This window comes from Phocoena sinus, chromosome 1 (assembly GCF_008692025.1).
Source record: "Phocoena sinus isolate mPhoSin1 chromosome 1, mPhoSin1.pri, whole genome shotgun sequence".
Lineage (NCBI taxonomy): Eukaryota > Metazoa > Chordata > Mammalia > Artiodactyla > Phocoenidae > Phocoena > Phocoena sinus.
In genome coordinates, this window is record NC_045763.1 from 75,840,795 (window position 1) to 75,860,140 (window position 19,346).

The window sequence follows — 19,346 nt, forward strand, 5'->3', positions numbered from 1 at the left end:
TGAATCATGCAGTGGTTCCTGGGCTCCATGCCGGGGTTGCCGAATCAGAATTTCTTGTGGTGAACCCCAGAAGTGTGATGTGCGTTTCAAATGTGCACTCTGTGTGATTCTTGGGTACGCTAAAGTTTAAAAACCACTAACTTAGGGTTTTCCAATTAAATTAACATCATCATGACACATATTACCACTACTAATATTACAACTACTAGTAGCTAATCTATATTGAACTATTATCACTTGCCAGGGTATGGATGGAAAAAGAAATGGACGATTAGAAAATGTGCACAGAACGTAGCAGATTCAACACCTTTTACTTAGCTCCTAATAGGCTTTTTTTTGGAAACTGTGTACCAAGAGTCACCTCTGGATATGTGGTCACGGCTTTGAATTTGGTTCCACTTCAGAAAGAGATAAAAGAGAATGGCTTGTTGTAACCTATCTCCAAAGCTTTTTACATCTGTAGACAGGTAGTGTTTGGGTAATACCGGGCCAACTGCGGCATTCAGTGACCATAAATGAAAAACAGATTTAGAAATACTCTTAAAGGTTGCTGGACTAATGTGACATTTTGAAAGATGAAAACAAGGAGAAACAGTAAGCAATTATTAAGAGCAGGGTAGTATTACTGGAGTGGTTTTGCAAGAAGGCGGTGGCAAATTTACTTTTTTTCTTACAATTAAAAAAAATTTTTAGTGAAATATAGTTGATTTACAATATTGTGTTAATTTCCGGTGTACAACAAAGCGATTCACTTATTCATATATATATGAATATATATATTCTTTTTTAGATTCTTTTCCCTTATACGTTATTACAAGATATTGAGTATAGATCCCTGTGCTATAAAGTAGGTTCTTGTTGGTTATCTATTTTATATATAGTAGTGTGTATATTTTAATCCCAAACTCCAAATTTATCCCCCCTACCCCAAATTTACTTTTAATTTGTTTCTCTTGCATGTCATTATGTCTAAGGATGGCTGAAATCCCAGTATTGTATCTGGCAGTGTGGATGTATTCCCCAGAAGCTGGAGAATAATTTAGGGTTAAAATGTCACTTCTAATTTAGTGTCTATGTTTTACCATATGCTTTATTAACCTTCAGCCAAGCAATAAGATACTCATCAACACCTAGGGCATTTAATACATGTGATGTCCACGGAGAAACAGTAACCCAAAACTCAACCATTCTCCCTCCAGCTCAACTGACACATTTCCTAATCTGTTCCACATCAAGAGTACTGGTGTTGGCCTGGTGAGACTGTCACATAGGTCATGCTGTGATGTACAGTTTCATCCCATGAGGCAGAAATCATCCTGGGTGTTTTGCAGTCTTCTGCCAACTCAATTCAGCCAAGAAACAATAGGACCCCGCTGGAGATGGAGGGCATGCAAATGTTAAAGTGATTTTTTTCGTGTGCTTTGAGAGTGAGTAGAAAGATAATAAAAAAGAAATGGAAAAGGGTAAAGGACAGAGATTCCAAATTCAGATGAGCTGCTGTGTGCTGCCAATGGACACTGAAATGGAAGCCAACCCCGTTAAGTGTCTTACAAGCTTAGACGAAGGACGTCTACCAGAGTTGCTGTCAGTTGGATGTGTCTGAGTACAGCTCAGTTCTCAAACTGTGAATCTAGCTCAGTGAGATCCAGCAACACATTCTGCCCACCAATTTTCTGTGGTTTGTTCCTGTGTTGATGGAGAGAACTGAATTCACGGTGACAGTGAGAGTTTGAACTCTTTTCCGAGAATTCCACCAAAGGCGCCCCATCTAGTAGTCATTTCTGAAGTCATTTTGTTGATCATTGTTCCCTAGGGCCTAGTACAGTGCCTGGTACACAACAGGAGTTCTATAAATATCTGTCCAAGTGTTGACCTGCTCCTTTTCCTACCCCTGCCCTTTCAAGCCCATCAGTTACAATGTTCTGTTATTTCTCTACATAGAACTCACCTCCTGCACGGGGCTCTTCATTTTCACGCCTGCTTCCCCAGTCCAGACCCTCCTGTCCTTTATTTCCAGACTGTATGATGGTACCTAACTAGTTTTATTACCGCTAATCTTTCTTCCTGTTGATCATTCCAGGCATAATGTCAGACGGATCTTTTTGAAACACCACCTTTTACACCTTTGCTTAAAAAAACTTTGAGTGGCTCCCCACAGCCTGCAGATAAGAAGACCCCAATTCCTTTACTTTTGGACCAGCCCCAGCTTATTGCTTAGACCTTAAATCTCTTTCTTTCCCTGCACATACCCCTTGTTCTAGCCACTGTCTGCTGATTATAAAATAGCTATCCCCCCAGTCATCTTGTTTGTAGTGACCACTCATCCTCTGTGCCCGTATATGGCTTGCTGTTCATTCCGGTCCACCCAGACTTTGGCTCTCACCTCCTGTGATCACTCCATCCTCAGAACTCCCATCACTTCTACTAGGACCTTGGACCATTTAGTAGGTGTTTGCCTTATCTTACACCGACACTGTTCTGTTTCTCCAGTTCAACTGGAAGGGTCTTGAGGGCAGAGACTGTTTCTCATTCATCTCAGTGTCCCCGTGTGTGAGACACTGTCTTTCATACAGTTGATGCTCAATAAATTGCTGATGATGTTCAAGAAGCCCGAGCTTCAAACTCAGCTGTGCTCTTTTTTTTTTTTTTTTTTTTGCGGTACGCAGGCCTCTTGCTGTTGTGGCCTCTCCTGCTGCAGAGCACGCCTCTCACTGTTGTGGCCTCTCCCGTTGCAGAGCACAGGCTCTGGACGCACAGGCTCAGAGGTCATAGCTCACGTGCCCAGCTGCTCCGCGGCATGTGGGATCCTCCTGGACCCGGGCACGAACCCGCGTCCCCTGCATTGGCAGGCGGACTCTCAACCACTTCACCACCAGAGAAGCCCTGTGCTCTCTTTTCAATCACCTTTTGAAAAGCCTCTTTTGCAGAAGAGATGGCAATAAAAGGTTTTGGAAACCCTTTTTTTTTTCTTTCTATCAGACTTTTATGTATCAATTAGGATATGATGTTGTTTGTCAGATATCAAAATTAATAGTTATATATGCAATTGAAGCCTCCTCAAATAAAAATGGAACTAGGATGGAGACTTCTGCGCTTTTCTATCCTTAAGCAGGCATGAAAAACTCAGCTAAGCGCAAGTCTTCTATCACTTACAGCCACTGAAAGGACGATGTCACAGTGGTCAAGAGTCTACAGTGAACCCACTTTGGAACTATCTATATCATTGGGCGCTTTATAATTAAATGGTTGCTACTTTTTGCCAAGTTTGAGACACAGTCCTTCACCTTGACTGCCTGTCATGAAATTTCCAATGAGGAGGAACGAAGCTCTCATTCCCTAGAGAGGCTGTTTCAACTTTGGTTTTTCAGGACAAGACTGAGTACAGGAGACAGGGGTCACACAGGGACAGCAGGAGGCAGAGCCAGAAGGACAACCTGTGAATTTGGATTCTAAGTTCTCTGCTTTGCCCTCAAATCCATTTTGGCCCTTTTGACAGCCATGCTTCTTTAGTAGAATCAACATATGATTATTTTTAAAAGTAAGTTCTCTAATATCAGTATGAAGTTTAACTTTATTTTTCCTCTTTGACACACATCTCTGTACATCAGGATCAGGTCCTGTTAGATTTTTCTGTGTGTATGTGTTGGGGGAGAGGGTATGGAAACATAAGCCAAATGCAAATTTCCTATTCTCAGAAAATGATAAAATGAGTGATTTTTGATAACTCAGAATATTTATTTAGAATTTTATTTTACTTATTTTTTATACAGCAGGTTCTTATTTGTTATCCATTTTACACATATTAGTGTATACATGTCAATCCCAATCTCCCAATTCATCCCACCACCCCCACCCCCACTGCTGCTTTCCCTGCTTTGTGCCCATATGTTTGTTCTCTACATCTGTGTCTCTATTTCTGCCCTGCAAACTGGTTCATCTGTACCATTTTTCTAGATTCCACATATATGCGTTAATATACGATACTTGTTTTTCTCTTTCTGACTTACTTCACTCTGTATGACAGTCTCTAGGTCCATCCACGTCTCTACAAATGACTCAATTGTGTTCCTTTTTATAGCTGAGTAATATTCCATTGTATATATGTACCACATCTTCTTTATCCATTCGTCTGACGATGGGCATTTAGGTTGCTTCCACGACCTGGCTATTGTAAATAGTGCTGCAAGGAACACTGGGGTGCATTATGGTTTTCTCTGGGTATATGACCAATAGTGGGATTGCTGGGTCATATAGTAATTCTATCTTTAGTTTTTTAAGGAAAATCCATACTGTTCTCCATAGTGGCTGCATCAGTTTACATTCCCACCAACAGAGCAAGAGGGTTCCCTTTTCTCCACACCATCTCTAGCATTTGTTGTTTGTAGATTTTCTGAGGATGCCCATTCTAACTGGTGTGAGGTGATACCTCATTGTAGTTTTGATTTGCATTTCTCTAATAATTAGTGATGTTGAGCAGCTTTTCATGAGCCACTTGGCCATCTGTATGTCTTCTTTGGAGAAATGTCTATTTAGGTCTTCTGCCCATTTTGTGATTGGGTTGTTTGCTTTTTTTAATATTGAGCTGCATGAGCTGTTTACATATTTTGGAGATTAATCCTTTGTCCGTTGATTCATTTGCAAATATTTTCTCCCATTCTGAGGGTTGTCTTTTCATTTTGTTTATGGTTTCCTTTGCTGTGCAAAAGCTTTTATGTTTCGTTAGGTCCCATTTGTTTGTTTTTGTTTTTATTTCCATTACTCTAGGAGGTGGATCAAAAAAGATCTTGCTGTGATTTATGTCAAAGAGTGTTCTTCCTATGTTTTCCTCTAAGAGTTTTATAGTGTCTGGTCTTACATTTAGGTCTTGAATCCATTTTGAGTTTATTTTTGTGTATGGTGTTAGGGAGTGTTCTAATTTTATTCTTTTACATGTAGCTGTCCAGTTTACCCAGCACCACTTATTGAAGAGACTATCTTTTCTCCATTGTATATCCTTGCCTCCTTTGCCATAGATTAGTTGACCATAGGTGCGTGGGTTTATCTCTGGGCTTTCTATCTTGTTCCATTGATCTATATTTCTGTTTTTGTGCAAATACCATATTGTCTTGATTACTGTAGTGTTGTAGTCAGGGAGTCTGCTTCCTCCAGCTCCATTTTTTTTCCTTCAAGACTGCTTTGGCTATTCGGGGTCTTTAGTGTCTTCATACAAATTTTAACATTTTTTGTTCTAATTCTGTAAAAAATGCCATTGGTAATTTGATAGGGATTGCATTGAATCTGTAGATTGCTTTGGGTAGTATAGTCACTTTCATAATATTGATTCTTCCAATCCAAGAACATGGTATGTCTCTCCATCTGCTTGTGTCATCTTTGATTTCTTTCATCAGTGTCTTATAGTTTTCTGAGTACAGGTCTTTGACGTCCTTAGGTAGGTTTATTCGTAGGTATTTTATTCTTTTTGTTGCAACGGTGAATGGGATTGTTTCCTTAATTTCTCTTTCTGATCTTTTGTTGTTAGGAATGCAAAAGTGTCTAGGAATGCAAAAGATTTCTGTACATTAAGCTTGTATCCTGCATCTTTACCAAATTCATTGATCAGCTCTAGTAGTTTTCTGGTGGCATCTTTAGGATTCTCTATGTATAGTATCCTGTCATCTGCAAACAGTGACACTTTTACTTCTTCTTTTCCAATTTGTATTCCTTTTATTTCTTTTTCTTCTCTGACTGCCGTGACTGGGACTTCCAAAACTATGTTGAATAATAGTGGTGAGAGTGGACATCCTTGTCTTGTTCCTGATCTGAGAGGAAATGTTTTCAGCTTTTCACCATTGAGAATGATGTTTGCTGTGGGTTTGTCGTATATGGCCTTTTTTATGTTGAGGTAGCTTCCCTCTATACCCACTTTCTGGAGAGTTTTTATCATAAATTGGTGGTGAACTTTTTCAAAAGCTTTTCCTGCATCTATTGAGATGATCATATGGTTTTTATTCTTCAGTTTTTTAATATGGTGTATCACATTGATTTGCGTATATTGAAGAATCTTTGCATCCCTGGGATAAATCCCACTTGATCATGGTGTATGATTCTTTTAATGTGCTGTTGGATTCTGCTGTATTTTGTTGAGGGTTTTTGCATCTATATTCATCAGTGATATTGGTCTGTAATTTTCTTTTTTTGTAGTATCTTTATCTGGTTTTGGTATCAGGGTGATGGTCGCCTCGTAGAATGAATTTGGGAGTGTTCCTTCCTCTGCAATTTTTTTTTTTTTTTTTGTGGTACACGGGCCTCTCACTGTTGTGGCGGAGCACAGGTTCCGGACGCGCAGGCTCAGTGGCCATGACTCACGGACCTAGCCGCTCCGCAGCATGTGGGATCTTCCCGGACCGGGGCACGAACCCGCATCCCCCGCATCGGCAGGTGGACTCCCAACCACTGCACCACCAGGGAAGCCCCCTCTGCAATTTTTTAGAAGAGTTCAAGAAAGATAGCTGTTAGCTCTTCTCTAAATGTTTGATAGAATTCACTTGTGAAGCCGTCTGGTCCTGGACTTATGCTTGCTGGAAGATTTTCTATCACAGTTTCAATTTCACTACTTGTGATTGGTCTGTTCATATTTTCTATTTTTTCCTGGTTCAGTCTTGGAAGGTTATACCTCTCTAAGAATTTGTCCATTTCTTTCAGGTTGTCCATTTTATTGGCATAGAGTTGCTTGTAGTAGTCTCTTAGGATGCTTTGTATTTCTGCGGTGTCTGTTGTAACTTCTCCTTTTTCATTTCTAATTTTATTGATTTGAGTCCTCTCCCTCTTTTTCTTGATGAGTCTGGCTAAAGGTTTATCAATTTTGTTTACCTTCTCAAAGAACCAGCTTTTAGTTTTATTGATCTTTGCTATTGTTTTCTTTGTTTCTATTTATTTCTCCTCTTATCTTTATGATTTCTTTCCTTCTGCTAACTTTGGGTTTTGTTTGTCCTTCTTTCTCTAGTTCCTTTAGGTGTAAGGTTAGGTGGTTTATTTGAGATTTTTCTTGTTTCTTGAATAACTCAGAATATTTTAATAAAAAATTTTAGCATACCAAATGGATTGAGTGATGCCATTCAAGTTACTAACCAGTTAGGTGTTGTATTTTAAGCTATACAAAGTTGAACTCTAGGCAGCAAAAGAATAAGGAGTTCCTAACTTTCGATGGTTTTTAATTTGGACACTTTCCCTAACTTTTACTGCTGTTTGGAAGATGTTCTTTTGTACCTCTATTATAGACATAGTGATTGCTTCTAGTGGTGCACATTATTCAGGATCCTAAGCTAGGTGCTTTTGGAAGTTGTAGGAATCCTTAAAGGCAATGGCTTTCAACCTAGTCTGTGCACCAGAATCACCTGTGGTGCTTTTAAAAGTGCAGATGCTTGGTAGAGGACAGACGTGTGGTTGCCAAGGGGGAGCGGGTCGGGGAGAGAAGGATTGGGAGTTTGGGAATAGCAGATGCAAACTATTACATATAGAATGGATAAACAACAAGGTCCTACCATCTTGCACAGGGACCTATATTCAATAGCCTATGATAAATCATAATGGAAAAGAATATGAAAAAGAATGTGTATGTATATATATATATGTATAACTGAATCACTTTGCTGTACAGCAGAAATAACACAAGATTGTAAATCAACTATACTTCAATAAAATAAATTTTAAAAAATGCAGATGCCTGGCCTGGATACCAGACCCAGAGCATCAGAATTTTCTGAGATAGGCCCAGGGCAGTGTGTTTTCAGAAAGTTCTTGAGGAGATTTTAATCCACATCTCTCACCGGGAACCACTAATTTAAGGTCACTCAGAGGCTTTTTCTTTAGTAAGCAAGAGTCTTGGATTGAAAGACCCCTTAAAAGGCCATTTGCTCAACCACCTAACAAGATGCTTGAGCTCCTGCAATGACATCCCATAGAGCCTGTTGAATACTTTTTGATGTCCATCGTATAATGGATGGAATTAACAGTGCTTTAAATATAATTTTTCCTTTTTTTTCTTTGACATTTTCTTGAAATAATAATTTTTTTTCAAGAGAAAAAAAATAATTTTTTTTCAAGAGAAAAAAATAATAATTTTTTTTCAAGAGAAAAAAAATTATTTTTCCCTTTCTCCTACTTGGCTAATTTTGCCTTCTTCCTGCCTTGGGCATTGCTGCTGATAATCAGCCAGGCTGTTTTGGTCTCACAGCTTCAGATTATTTATTGCCCTATCATGCCAAAGCATTTTATTTGGCCTTGCCAGCCTTGTTGGCATACAGCTCTGGGAATATTGTCAGATAAGGCAACTGCTGCTAGGAAAAGAAGCATAAACAGTTGTTACAAACTCAGAGTCTATTTGATTTTTGTGTTTTAATTTCTTAATTCAGGCATGGTAGATTATTTTTTTAAAAAATTATTGTCTTGTGGATCTGGTGAATACAACTGGAACAGACAACCTGATACTGAGACTAAATTAAACCTGCAATGGATTGTCAATTTGCCCTTCACAGTATAGACCCAAAGCGGGAAATCTTGTGGCTACAGACTGTAATTCCCTGTGGCAACAAATGAAAATGCAAAGTCTTTATTTTTCTATTTCAATCACCCTGTTGATACTAGTTACCTCTCATTCTGTCTTTTGGTTTTTGCTCTTGCTGTTCCAGTTGTCATTAAAGGAAATTCCAGGCAATTAAAAAAACATACAAAATCCAAACACATCAAGGGTTTTTCCATCTTCATGTTTTATATGACCACCTATAAAATAACATGGGCATTTTTGGACATAAAATCAATGCTGAAGCTCAGTCAAAACGAGAAGAAGTACTGAGTGACCTCTATTATATAGTCATTCAAAAGAAAAACACGCTGTATCCTATGCCATTTAAATTAGCTTAAAGCAAGCAGCCTATGTCCTCATTCAAGGAATCTTACAAATGTAATTCGTTATTTCAGGAAGTAGATAAAAAACTTAAAGACATTTCCATTCAAATGCATTATGATCATTTTAATCAAAATTACAAGCATACTGGAATTCCATGTACTATATTTCAGTTCCATTTATATGACAAAGGGACAAAAAATGGAGTGGTGATCTCATAATTCTTTTCTTACCACATCCTTTTAGTACTTCTATTAAAAGTCTTCCTAAACAATAATTCACTGTGATACAAAAGAATAAAATTATTAATAAAAGAAAGGCCACTAAATAAAACTGCAGATGCCCTACGGAGAAAATACCTGGTCTCCTGTGTGGGGTTAGGTTAGGAAGGTGGGGATGCGCCTCTTGCCTCCCGGCCAGCAGATGATACACCCCACTCCCCACCCGACAACATGTCAGTACCACAAGTTCCTGGAGCTCCAAGCTTGGGTAGAGCGGCAGCTTCCTCATCTGATTAGTTTCAGGAACGTTTTAGCTAAGTGTCACTCTTCCCAACCTCCTTTCCTTCTCTCCCTCACTCCCTCCCTTTGTCCTTCCTTCCTTCCTTTCTCTTCCCCCCGGCAGCTGGCTGGAAGGCTGAATGCTACCAAGGAGACTGAGTTAAAAATCATTACTGTGAGTCCCTCCTGAGGGCAAGAATTATGATCTGTCCCGTGACAGAGAGCATGTAATTAATCCAGGTTTCTGGAAAGCAAGTCAATTTTGTCACAGATCTAGAAAAAGAACAGGTGAGATGTGGTGCAAATCTACTCTTTATCATGTCTTTTTTCCTCCCCAACTTTACTGACATACAAAGGACAATTAAAAATTGTATATATTTAAGGTTTACAAAGACCGGCAGACAAGGGGAAACGGGGAGATATTGGTCAGGAGGTACCAAGTTTGTCTTTTTTTCCTTAGTTAAAAAACAACACCACCAGGCTAGTCTATGGACAAGAAAGGCATCATATAGGCGATAAAGCAGGGATCTGAGACTTAGACCCAGCTACTGGAGAATTATTTCTGTAAGTTAATCACAGCCCACTTCCAACAATATATGTATTTTTATTAAACTTTAAAAATTAAAGTGTAACATACAAGATGGCCCTCCACACCATGACTCCCTCCCTCTTTTTTTTTTTTTGCAGTACGCGGGCCTCTCATTGTTGTGGCCTCTCCTGCTGTGGAGCACAGGCTCTGGACGCGCAGGCTCCGCGGTCATGGCTCACGGGCCCAGCCGCTCCATGGCATGTGGGATCTTCCCGGACCGGGGCACGAACCCGCGTCCCCTGCATTGGCAGGCAGACTCTCAACCACTGCGCCATCAGGGAAGCCCTCCCTCCCTCTTTTTAAAGTAACTACTATTCTGACTGCTAACAGCACAGAGTAGTTTTATCTCTTGTTTAACTTTAAGTGAATGAGATAATATAATATGTACTTTTTGGAGGTTGGCTTCTGTTGCTTAAATTATGTTTGTGAGCAGTAGTTCCAGCTGGGTGGCAACTGGAGTTCTCATCTTTTTGAGAAGACAAACATTCCTCCTGCAAGAGTACTAGTAGATCTACTGCCTACACACGAATTAATTACTCTTATAGTATTTTCTTTTATAGCTAGAGCAGGATGAAGGTAGTGATTGCCCAGGGGCACAAAGGCAATGATGAAAAGTGTGGGAGAAAAACTATAGCAAGGGCAGATTGCTCTAAAGGCTAATTTTGCTTAGATAATAGTATTTGTAGGGTAAGACTTGGTATCAAATATCTTTAGTAATTTCAAATCAACCTAATCTCCAGTACTTTGGCCATATCAACAGTAAAATATGGTAATAATAGGTCCTCCTTTCTTCCTTCCCTGTATTAGATAATCTCTGTGTTAAGTGTGTATTAAATGTACTCTGCATTCTGGGCTTTTTAGCAGAGAATTGCTAGATAGATTATTTCATTTAAATATACAATGCATACACTATTAAATCTACTACAACCGAGACAGGCATGATGACTATCTCTATAAGAACCCACTTCATTAACCAAGAATAGATTGCAACCCATTACAAAGTGTTTCAAATGCAATAAGACTACCCAGAAACCCTTGGGCTCTCAGCTTTGCAAGAATATGCAAGAAGTAGTTTTATAGACTCTGAAGGAAGCAAGTACCCAGCAAGCAGTGACAGATGTAGGACGCAATCAGGCTTTCAGTGTGTGGCACAGGAAGGCACAATTCACCTCTGTCTAAATGCTATGCCCTTCGAAGAAAGGCCCAAGTGGCCAGGGGTTTTCTCTACAGAGACAAGACCGAGACATCAAGATTTTCAAAGGAAAAACAGATATCTGAGACCAAACTCATATCTTCCCTGAAACAGGTCAGATCCTGATAATAGCAAAAAATGGGAAGAGGGGAATAGTTGGAGAGAGGGGAGGATAAAGAGGGAGATTAGCTAGAACAATCCATGGCAAAATAATTAGAAAAGTCTTTCCAACAGAAAAAGAATGGATATGGAGTAGGGTGGGCAAGTGGGGAGAGGAGAATCAGGGTCCAGGAAATCTGATTCTGGAACCATGAAATCCTATTCAAAATGCCTTATTTCATCTGTTCTCAGTATTTTCACTTGCGAAATGGAGAAAATACGCTTTCATTACTTGTAAATGATGTATTTGTCTCTGTCCATTTGTCTTCCTGCCTGTCTATATCAGTATTTATATGTCCAAATTAGTAGTAGGACTTACCCACTATCAATTTTACTGATTGATTTAATGCAGGAGCCCAAACTGTTCGCAAATAAATAAGCAGTTCAATTCACTAAATCTGAATTTCACCAACCCACCTATTTCTGACCTGAGAACATGCCCTCATGGAGATCTCATTATTCTTCAGTTTGCTTTGCTCTCCTGCTTTTGCTACAAGGGAAGAGAACCTTTTTGATGCTAGGAACATGGCGGGTGGGCATTTGCTAACTCCACAGGCCCATAGTTTATGAAGCACATTTGCTGATGGAAAATTCAATCTCCAAAAATGTCTTTCTAGTCAGTGAGGATTATTTATAGCTTCTGACACAGAAGGTTTCAAGTTTAGAGTGAACATCACTATTAACACTAACTCAAATGAACTTTATAAAGGAAGGAGGACTATAAAGTCCTCATAGGATGCCCTTAAAAGATGTGGTCTTAGAGGACTTGACAATGGGAAAGGAAAGATTAAGGGAGAAATGTGAGTGAGTTGCCAAGGCATACAATGGGACTTGGGGCTTGGCTTTCTTTTTTCAGGTCATCAGTGGCCCTCTTTTCTGATTGCAGGGTCTTTCCCCTCCATTTTTTTTTTTTTTTTTTTTTTTGCAAAAGAAATGATGGTCCAACACCTCTGTAGCAATACAGCCTCTTTTGCTCAGAGCCTGTGGGTACCCAGACTCCTACTTCATGGAGATAAACTCATCTCTTGCTCACTTTTACGTCCCAACCTCTTTAGACGTCACCTGCCCCATCCAGCTATCTGGGAGCCCACAAGAAAACTCTTCATTAGTTGGGCTAGTTTGCCCACATCTCATGAATATATTTTGCTTAGTTTTTGCTTATTCCATGTCCCCACCTGTAACACTCTCTCACTGAATCCCACCCTGATAAATCCTTCAAGACCTACATCTAGCCACATTTTCTTCGTGAAGTTTTCTCTGAATATCTAAACCTCAAGAGTTTCCTCTTCTCCTCTGAATAATAGTTAGGGCTATTTCATATAACAGTGCTAGTTAACCATATTGTATTATCTCTTAGTTTGTTATATGTTAGTTTCTCCAGATTATTTAAGTTAGGGACCAATTTGAGTTAGGGACCTATTGGTTAGAGACCAAGCTATTTGAGTTAGGGACCTAGTTTACCCAAAATGGCAGATGGGGCTACTTTTTCTAGTTTGTCTACCCAGAGAGGTTCTTTCTGCTAATTCACACAAAGACACAGTACAGACCAACTTCAGCCTTTTCCTTCTCTTGTAATCAATTTCAGACATGTGCAGACCAACCCAGCTGCCATGGAGGGAAACCACAGTTAGTCCCTGAGGAGAAATATAATCTTTCTAGATCCTCTAAGTAACACCATTCATCAGATGTTTTCCTTCAAGACACCATTTTTTTTTAATATGCAGAAAGTTGACATAGCCTTCCAGCTGGAACAGAACAAAAGACATTCTCTAAAGGCAACAGAAAAAGCCCCAAATTCAAATTCTGAGGTAGACTGTTCAACAAGAATTGTTAAAGGTCCTAGAAATACAATCAGAGATACAGTTTGAGAAAAGGAAGAAAGGCCAAGTGAGCTGACTGAAGAAGTCGCAGATCATGCAAAGGGGAAAGTCAGTAAGTGGGAGGCAATGATTGCTTCCCAGACAAACCATACCAAGTCTAGCACTGAGGCAGAAGAGTAAAGACCTGATGGGGCAAAAAAATAAATTGTATACCTTGGGGCACAGAGACTTCCTCTCTTTGCCTAAGAGGAGTTACTGTCTTGGCCCTCTAATAAGTCATGTGTAGTGCAGGACCACCTGAGAGGAGGGGGCAAAAAGTAGTCCCAGCCCACCATTTAGTATTAGCCTTGCGATCTGGGGCGAACCACTCGATCTAGTTCTTAACTGCAAAATAGAGATAAAACCACCTCCCGCATTCATTTATTCATCAGTCTCTTTATTTAAGGACCACCATGGGCCAAGCACAAAGGCGCACGTGGTGAGCAAAACAGACATAGTTTTTGCCCTTATGAAGTGTCCAGATAATCTCCCAGGTTGTTAGTTACAGAGACGAAATGTGCCTTTGAACTGTAAAGCACTGTAACGATGGAAGGTCTTCTTCAGTATCAGTGACTTCCACTCTCAATCTAGCTATGTGACCCAAGGCAAGTTGTAATTTTTCTGGACTTTCCTTTCCTATCTGTGAAATAAGAAAATTTCCTTTCCTAAAATTTAAGTATTCCAATGCAAATGAAGAAGTTAAGATTTTTAGGTTCTTCTGAATCATGTCTTTCTAAAAGATTATTATGAAATAGTTCAGAAGACAAAAGGATAAGAATAATGTAATGACCCCATGTGTACCAATTACCTGACTTAGATAAAACATTACAAAGAGCTCTACTGGTGGGATGCCTTCCTTTTCCCCAGAAGAGATAACTGTGATGAGTTTGGTATTTATTTTTCTGAATCGGCTTTTCCAGGTAACCTGGTGTGTAAGTAAGAATGGTTCACCAGTGAAGAACTCTTCCTATAAGCGTACTTCCCAGGAAGAGTACTTATTAGGTGTTCCCAGTTCCTGATAAATGTGAGGTCGTGACAGTGTACATCACAGAAAGCTCAAGTACCAGCCTGTTCTCTCCCTGCCACCCTTGCTTGCTGTCCACCCAGTAGACAGAATTAGAAAAACCATGCGGCAGGCACCACCTACTGCCTTTAGAAAGAGCAAAGTTTTATATTTACCTTGAGAGCCTTCTGTGCAGATTCACTGGATCCAATTGCGATTAGGTTAGGCCCAGCCATGCTGCAGAAACTCTTCAAGTGCAAAGCTTCGACCACTGGGACTGTGGAGACCGCATAGTCCTATGCATATAATAGAAACAAGTCGTTTGTCATTTCAGAATAATTCTAAAACGCATTCAAATCTGCTCAAAACATTCTTGCTCTTCTGGAGGCTGCCAGGGTCCCTGAACATCTGGAAGGAAAACTGGGACCCACAAGTTTGGATATTGCCAGTTAAGTGAAGATCGCTTCTAAAAAGAAAGTGCAGGCTTCCCTGGTGGCGCAGTGGTTGAGAGTCCGCCTGCCGATGCAGGGGACGCGGGTTTGTGCCCCGGTCCGGGAAGATCCCGCATGCCGCGGAGTGGCTGGGCCCGTGAGCCATGGCCGCTGAGCCTGCGCGTCTGGAGCCTGTGCTCCACAACGGGAGAGGCCACAACAGCGAGAGGCCCAAGTACCGAAAAAAAAAAAAAAAAAAAAAAAAAAAAAAGTAAAAAGAAAGTGCAGAGCCCCCTTCCCGACGTGTGACTGCGTCAACAGCTTCACTGGCTGACCTATGTAGTGGGCTACTCTGGAAGGATGAATATCCTGTGTAAACAAGAGCCTCACATCGTCATGGGGAACAGAGCTTTTTGGGGATTACATCCCTTCCTAAGCAGTCTGGTGAGCCAATCTGCTAATGATCAATAGAGTAAAGGGACCTTGGGAGGATGTATGTGCAATGCCTAGCCGAGTTTCCAGCACACAGTAGGCACCCAAGTACAGGTGATCTTTGATTCCAATCTGAAAAATCCACATTTCATGTTAGAGGCAATTGGGACTCCAGATTTTTTTTTTAAAGTCATTGATTGTGCCAGAAACACCTGCCAGGTGGTTGTATGAGTATACACTGGGAGAAAACAGATGTCCATGATAACTTTGTCTGTTGCTGCTGTGGGAGTCCCATGAAGCCTATTTATTAAGTTCTAGCTTCTAAAACTTCTAGCAAGCATACAAACATTAGGAATTATTTTGCAAAGCCTGTGACATATAAATACCGTTATTCATGACATATTGATTCAGTGGGTCTATGAATGTTTATTAGGTAGTTACTCTGTGTCAGGCATAAATTATCCTTTACCTACCTTAAAAGTATCAGCCAAGATTTCAGCACCTCGTTGATTTGTCCTTTTGGAAAGGCCCACAAAAAACTCTCTGCCTGTAATAAATGTCATGGAACACAGTCAGTGGGTGGCACCACAGAGACGGCGTACTACTTCTCTATCTATAAATGGAGACCTTAAAGCATCACACAGTTCTTTCCTACCGTAGAGGGGCAGCTCCACTTGTACTCTGACCCCTGCTCTCTTTACACAAATCTGGTTTCAAATTATTGCCTTTAAAAATAAACTTTTTCAAATTCATAGAGGCAGAAAGTAGAATGGTGATTGCCAGGGGCTGATGCAGGGGAGGGGGGAGGGGGGAAATGGGGAGTCAGTGTTTAATGGGTATGACGTTTCATTTCGGGAAGGCAGAAAAGTGCTGGAGATGGATGGTGGTGATAGTTGCACAACGTGAATGCAGTTAATAACCCTGAACTGTACATTTAAAAGTGGTTAAATGGTAAATTTTATGTTATGTATATTTTACCACAGTAAGAGAATAAAGTTTTTATTTAGGAAACCATAGAATTAAACACATTAATAACCTGTAATCAGAAATTAAGCAATAGCAATGACAAGTTAGCAGAGCTTCCTTTTTTCCCCCTAAAAGAACAATACTAGACAGTCTTGATCAGCTCAAATACCTTTTTCTATAATGCTAATATAAGGGCTGAAGAAACCATCTGGGTAAAGTGAGTTTAGTGCTGCCTGGTCTTCAGGTCTGAGCTCTAACAGCTGTTTTTAAAACAATACACCCATTTATTTCAAATCAACCATCAAAGGTTGATGTAGATAGTGCCTATCTACAAAGCATTAAAGTTTAGAAGAATGAAACTTTCTACTTATTTGGCTTTTCTGAAATTCTACAATTTTTCTTCTCAGAAGGCAAAACATTAAGTAAAAATGGTCTCCTAGTTATAGGCAAGAAAACAATTATAGCAGATACAGTTAGGCAATACATAAATGTAAGAATTCTTATCCTCCCTTAATTCTTGGGAAAAGAATTCGACATAAAATGTGGATAAAAAATTCCAAGAGAAATCAGTATATATTTTGCCTCAGAACAAGTACAAGAAGTGTAGCCATGGAGAAAGAATTGCTTGATAGACTTTACAGCTATTACAACTTTTATCTTCGTGGTGTCCCTATAAAAGACATAGGTCAAATGATGTTATGATAAATTCCATTGGCTTATGCTCTTAGCAGACACAGGAATTGTTGACGGCATGTTGACAGTGTTTTTGGTAATGGTATGATTGTGTTGTCCCTTAAGAAAACTCACTACATACAAATCAAAACTTAAGTAAGAGAAAGATCCTTTACTTAACAAAAGTATTACTTACTTTATTAAAAAAGTCAGTTGAAATTTTTAAAAAAATCAAATTTCCTTAATTGTCTTAAGATAAATATAGATTCATAAATTAGATTTACATTTTTAAGAAAAACATTTAATGCATTAAGCAAATTTAAATGCATTTACAGTGGGCCATACACATGATTTCCATTTTAAAAGAGTAAGGTGAGATAGGAACATACAAAGAAACACAAACTGCTTATCTCTTTAAAAAGTAAGTTTAAGTTGGACTTCTGTTGCTAGCAGTATGGTGGGCTATATCCTTTAAATGGTCTTCCTGATAAAAACAACTGAAGTACTGGAATCAAAATATGAAAAAGGCTTTTTTTTTGGTGTTAAGTCTCTTATGTCATTTTCTTCTATACCAATTCACCCTCTTTTTTTTTTTTTTCCTTCCTTACCTCATTCTTTCATAGGAGATATCAGGTCATTTGTCCTACTGATTTTCCTACAGTCTGGATTTGGTTGATTGCTTCCTTGTGTACCATCTAACATTAAATTGTTCCTTTATCCTTTGTATTTTTTGGCAAACTGATAGTCTATGTAGATGCTTCTTTAGATTCTTGTTCAATTTTTTTTTTTTTTTGATAGGACTACTTCAGAGGTGGGGCTGTACTTCTACTGCATCACATCCTGAGGCACATGACTGACTGTCACACTTTCAGTGATGCTAGAATGATCAGTGTGTTCAGGTGGTACCAGCCGGATTCCTCCATTATAAAGTCCCCCACTCATTTTTTTAAAATTGTTGTTTCATTCCTTTATCTTTTTTTTTTTTTCCCACCGTGTGGCATGCAGGATCTTAGTTCCCCGACCAGGGATTGAACCCGTGCCCTCTGCATTGGGAGTGTGGACTCTTAACCACTGGACCGCCAGGGAAGTCCCTCATATAAAAGTTTTTATATCCTTTGATGATCATTGCACAGGTCCATTGTTTTATTAGGGATCTACAATTACTGGCTAGAATTCTAAAAATAAAAACTTTTCTCAATCAAGTATTTGGTCTACTTGAAATAGAATTCACAAAGAAAAGATAGGCTAAATGCTTGAGTCTTTCCTTTATATTTATCAATTATCACAATAATGAGTTGGTATCCCAGCAACTTATAATAATGATCAATATGTTTTTTTAAAAAAACATCATTATCCACTAATAAGCCAAAGAATAAATCATAATGGAAATCAGAAAATATTTGGAATTAATGATAACAAAAATATTCATATCAAAACACAAAGGATTCAGCTAAAGCTGTACTTGAAAAGCTTTACAGCCTTAAATGCTTACTTTAAGAAGAAAGGTTCAAAATTAAAGAGAAAAAAATTCCACCTTGAAATTCAAGGAAAAAAGAACAATAAAAACAAAGGAATTTGAAGGAAGGAAATACAGGTAGAAACAGGAAGAGAAAAGGAAACATATAAGAGAGAGGGTTCAATAAAGCCCAAAGTTGGTTCTCTGAAAAGATTAATAAAATTGACAGATCTCTGGCAAGAAATAGAAGGCACAAAAAAACATTATGAACGAAAAGGGGACATAGCTGTAGTTGTCGTGAAACTTAAAACAAATATTAAGAAAATATGAATAACTTTATAGCCAACATTTTAAAAACTTAGATAAAATAAATAAAGTCTCAGAAAACAAAACTCACCAAAACTGGCTCAGAAAAACCTCAATAGTCATATAATCATTACAGAAACAGAACTGGTTTAACATCTCCCCACAAAGAAAGCACCAGGTCCACAGGGCCTGTTTATAGGTAAGTTCTACCAAAGTTCAAGGAATGCACAATTAAAGTTGTACTGATTTTAGAGAACAGAAACATAGGAAATATTCCCTAATACATTTCATATGAGGTTAACATAGCTTCAATCAAAGCCAGACAAGGATAACAAAAAAGAAAAATTATAGGCCACAGAAACAAAATCTTAAACAATTATCTAATTGTTTAGATAATTAAACAATTAAATACACACTAAATACAACACTAATAAAAAGAGAATATATCTTCATCAAGTTTGATTTCATCCCAGGGATGTAAACTTTGACCATTGATATCAGAAAATCAATTAATGTAATTAACCGCATCAATAGATTAAAGAAAAAAATCACATAATCATTGAATCAAAATAAGAGTTCACCACCTGAAATTCCATTTCTAGCTGTTTACTTTAGAGAAACTCTTATACACGTCCCCAAGAGACACACACAAGACTGTACATAGCAGCATTGAAGATAGTAGACAAAAACTGAAAAGCACTCAAACATACACCAACAGTAAAATGAATAAATACATCATTCGGTATTCTTACCATGGAATTCCACACAGCAGTGAAAATGAATGAACTCCAGCTACATGGATCAAGTTAGATCAACGGTATAAAAATCACACAAGAGTTCATACAGTATCACCCTAATTACAGAAGCCATAAGAAAAGCGAAACTAAACAACATATAATT

The 19,346-nt window shown here is 38.8% G+C and overlaps 1 protein-coding gene across 2 annotated transcripts in view; it reads right to left on the bottom strand.

Annotated features, from left to right (window-relative positions):
- Nucleotides 1–19,346, bottom strand: part of DDAH1 (dimethylarginine dimethylaminohydrolase 1) — a 270,779-nt gene that overhangs the window by 30,033 nt on the left and 221,400 nt on the right. For both annotated transcript variants that reach the window (XM_032610641.1, XM_032610649.1), the window contains 2 exons: nt 15,520–15,593; nt 14,360–14,479 (listed from right to left, as the gene is read on the bottom strand). In XM_032610641.1, the coding sequence (XP_032466532.1) occupies nt 14,360–14,479; nt 15,520–15,593 (194 nt within the window). The remainder of the gene's footprint in view (nt 1–14,359; nt 14,480–15,519; nt 15,594–19,346) is intronic.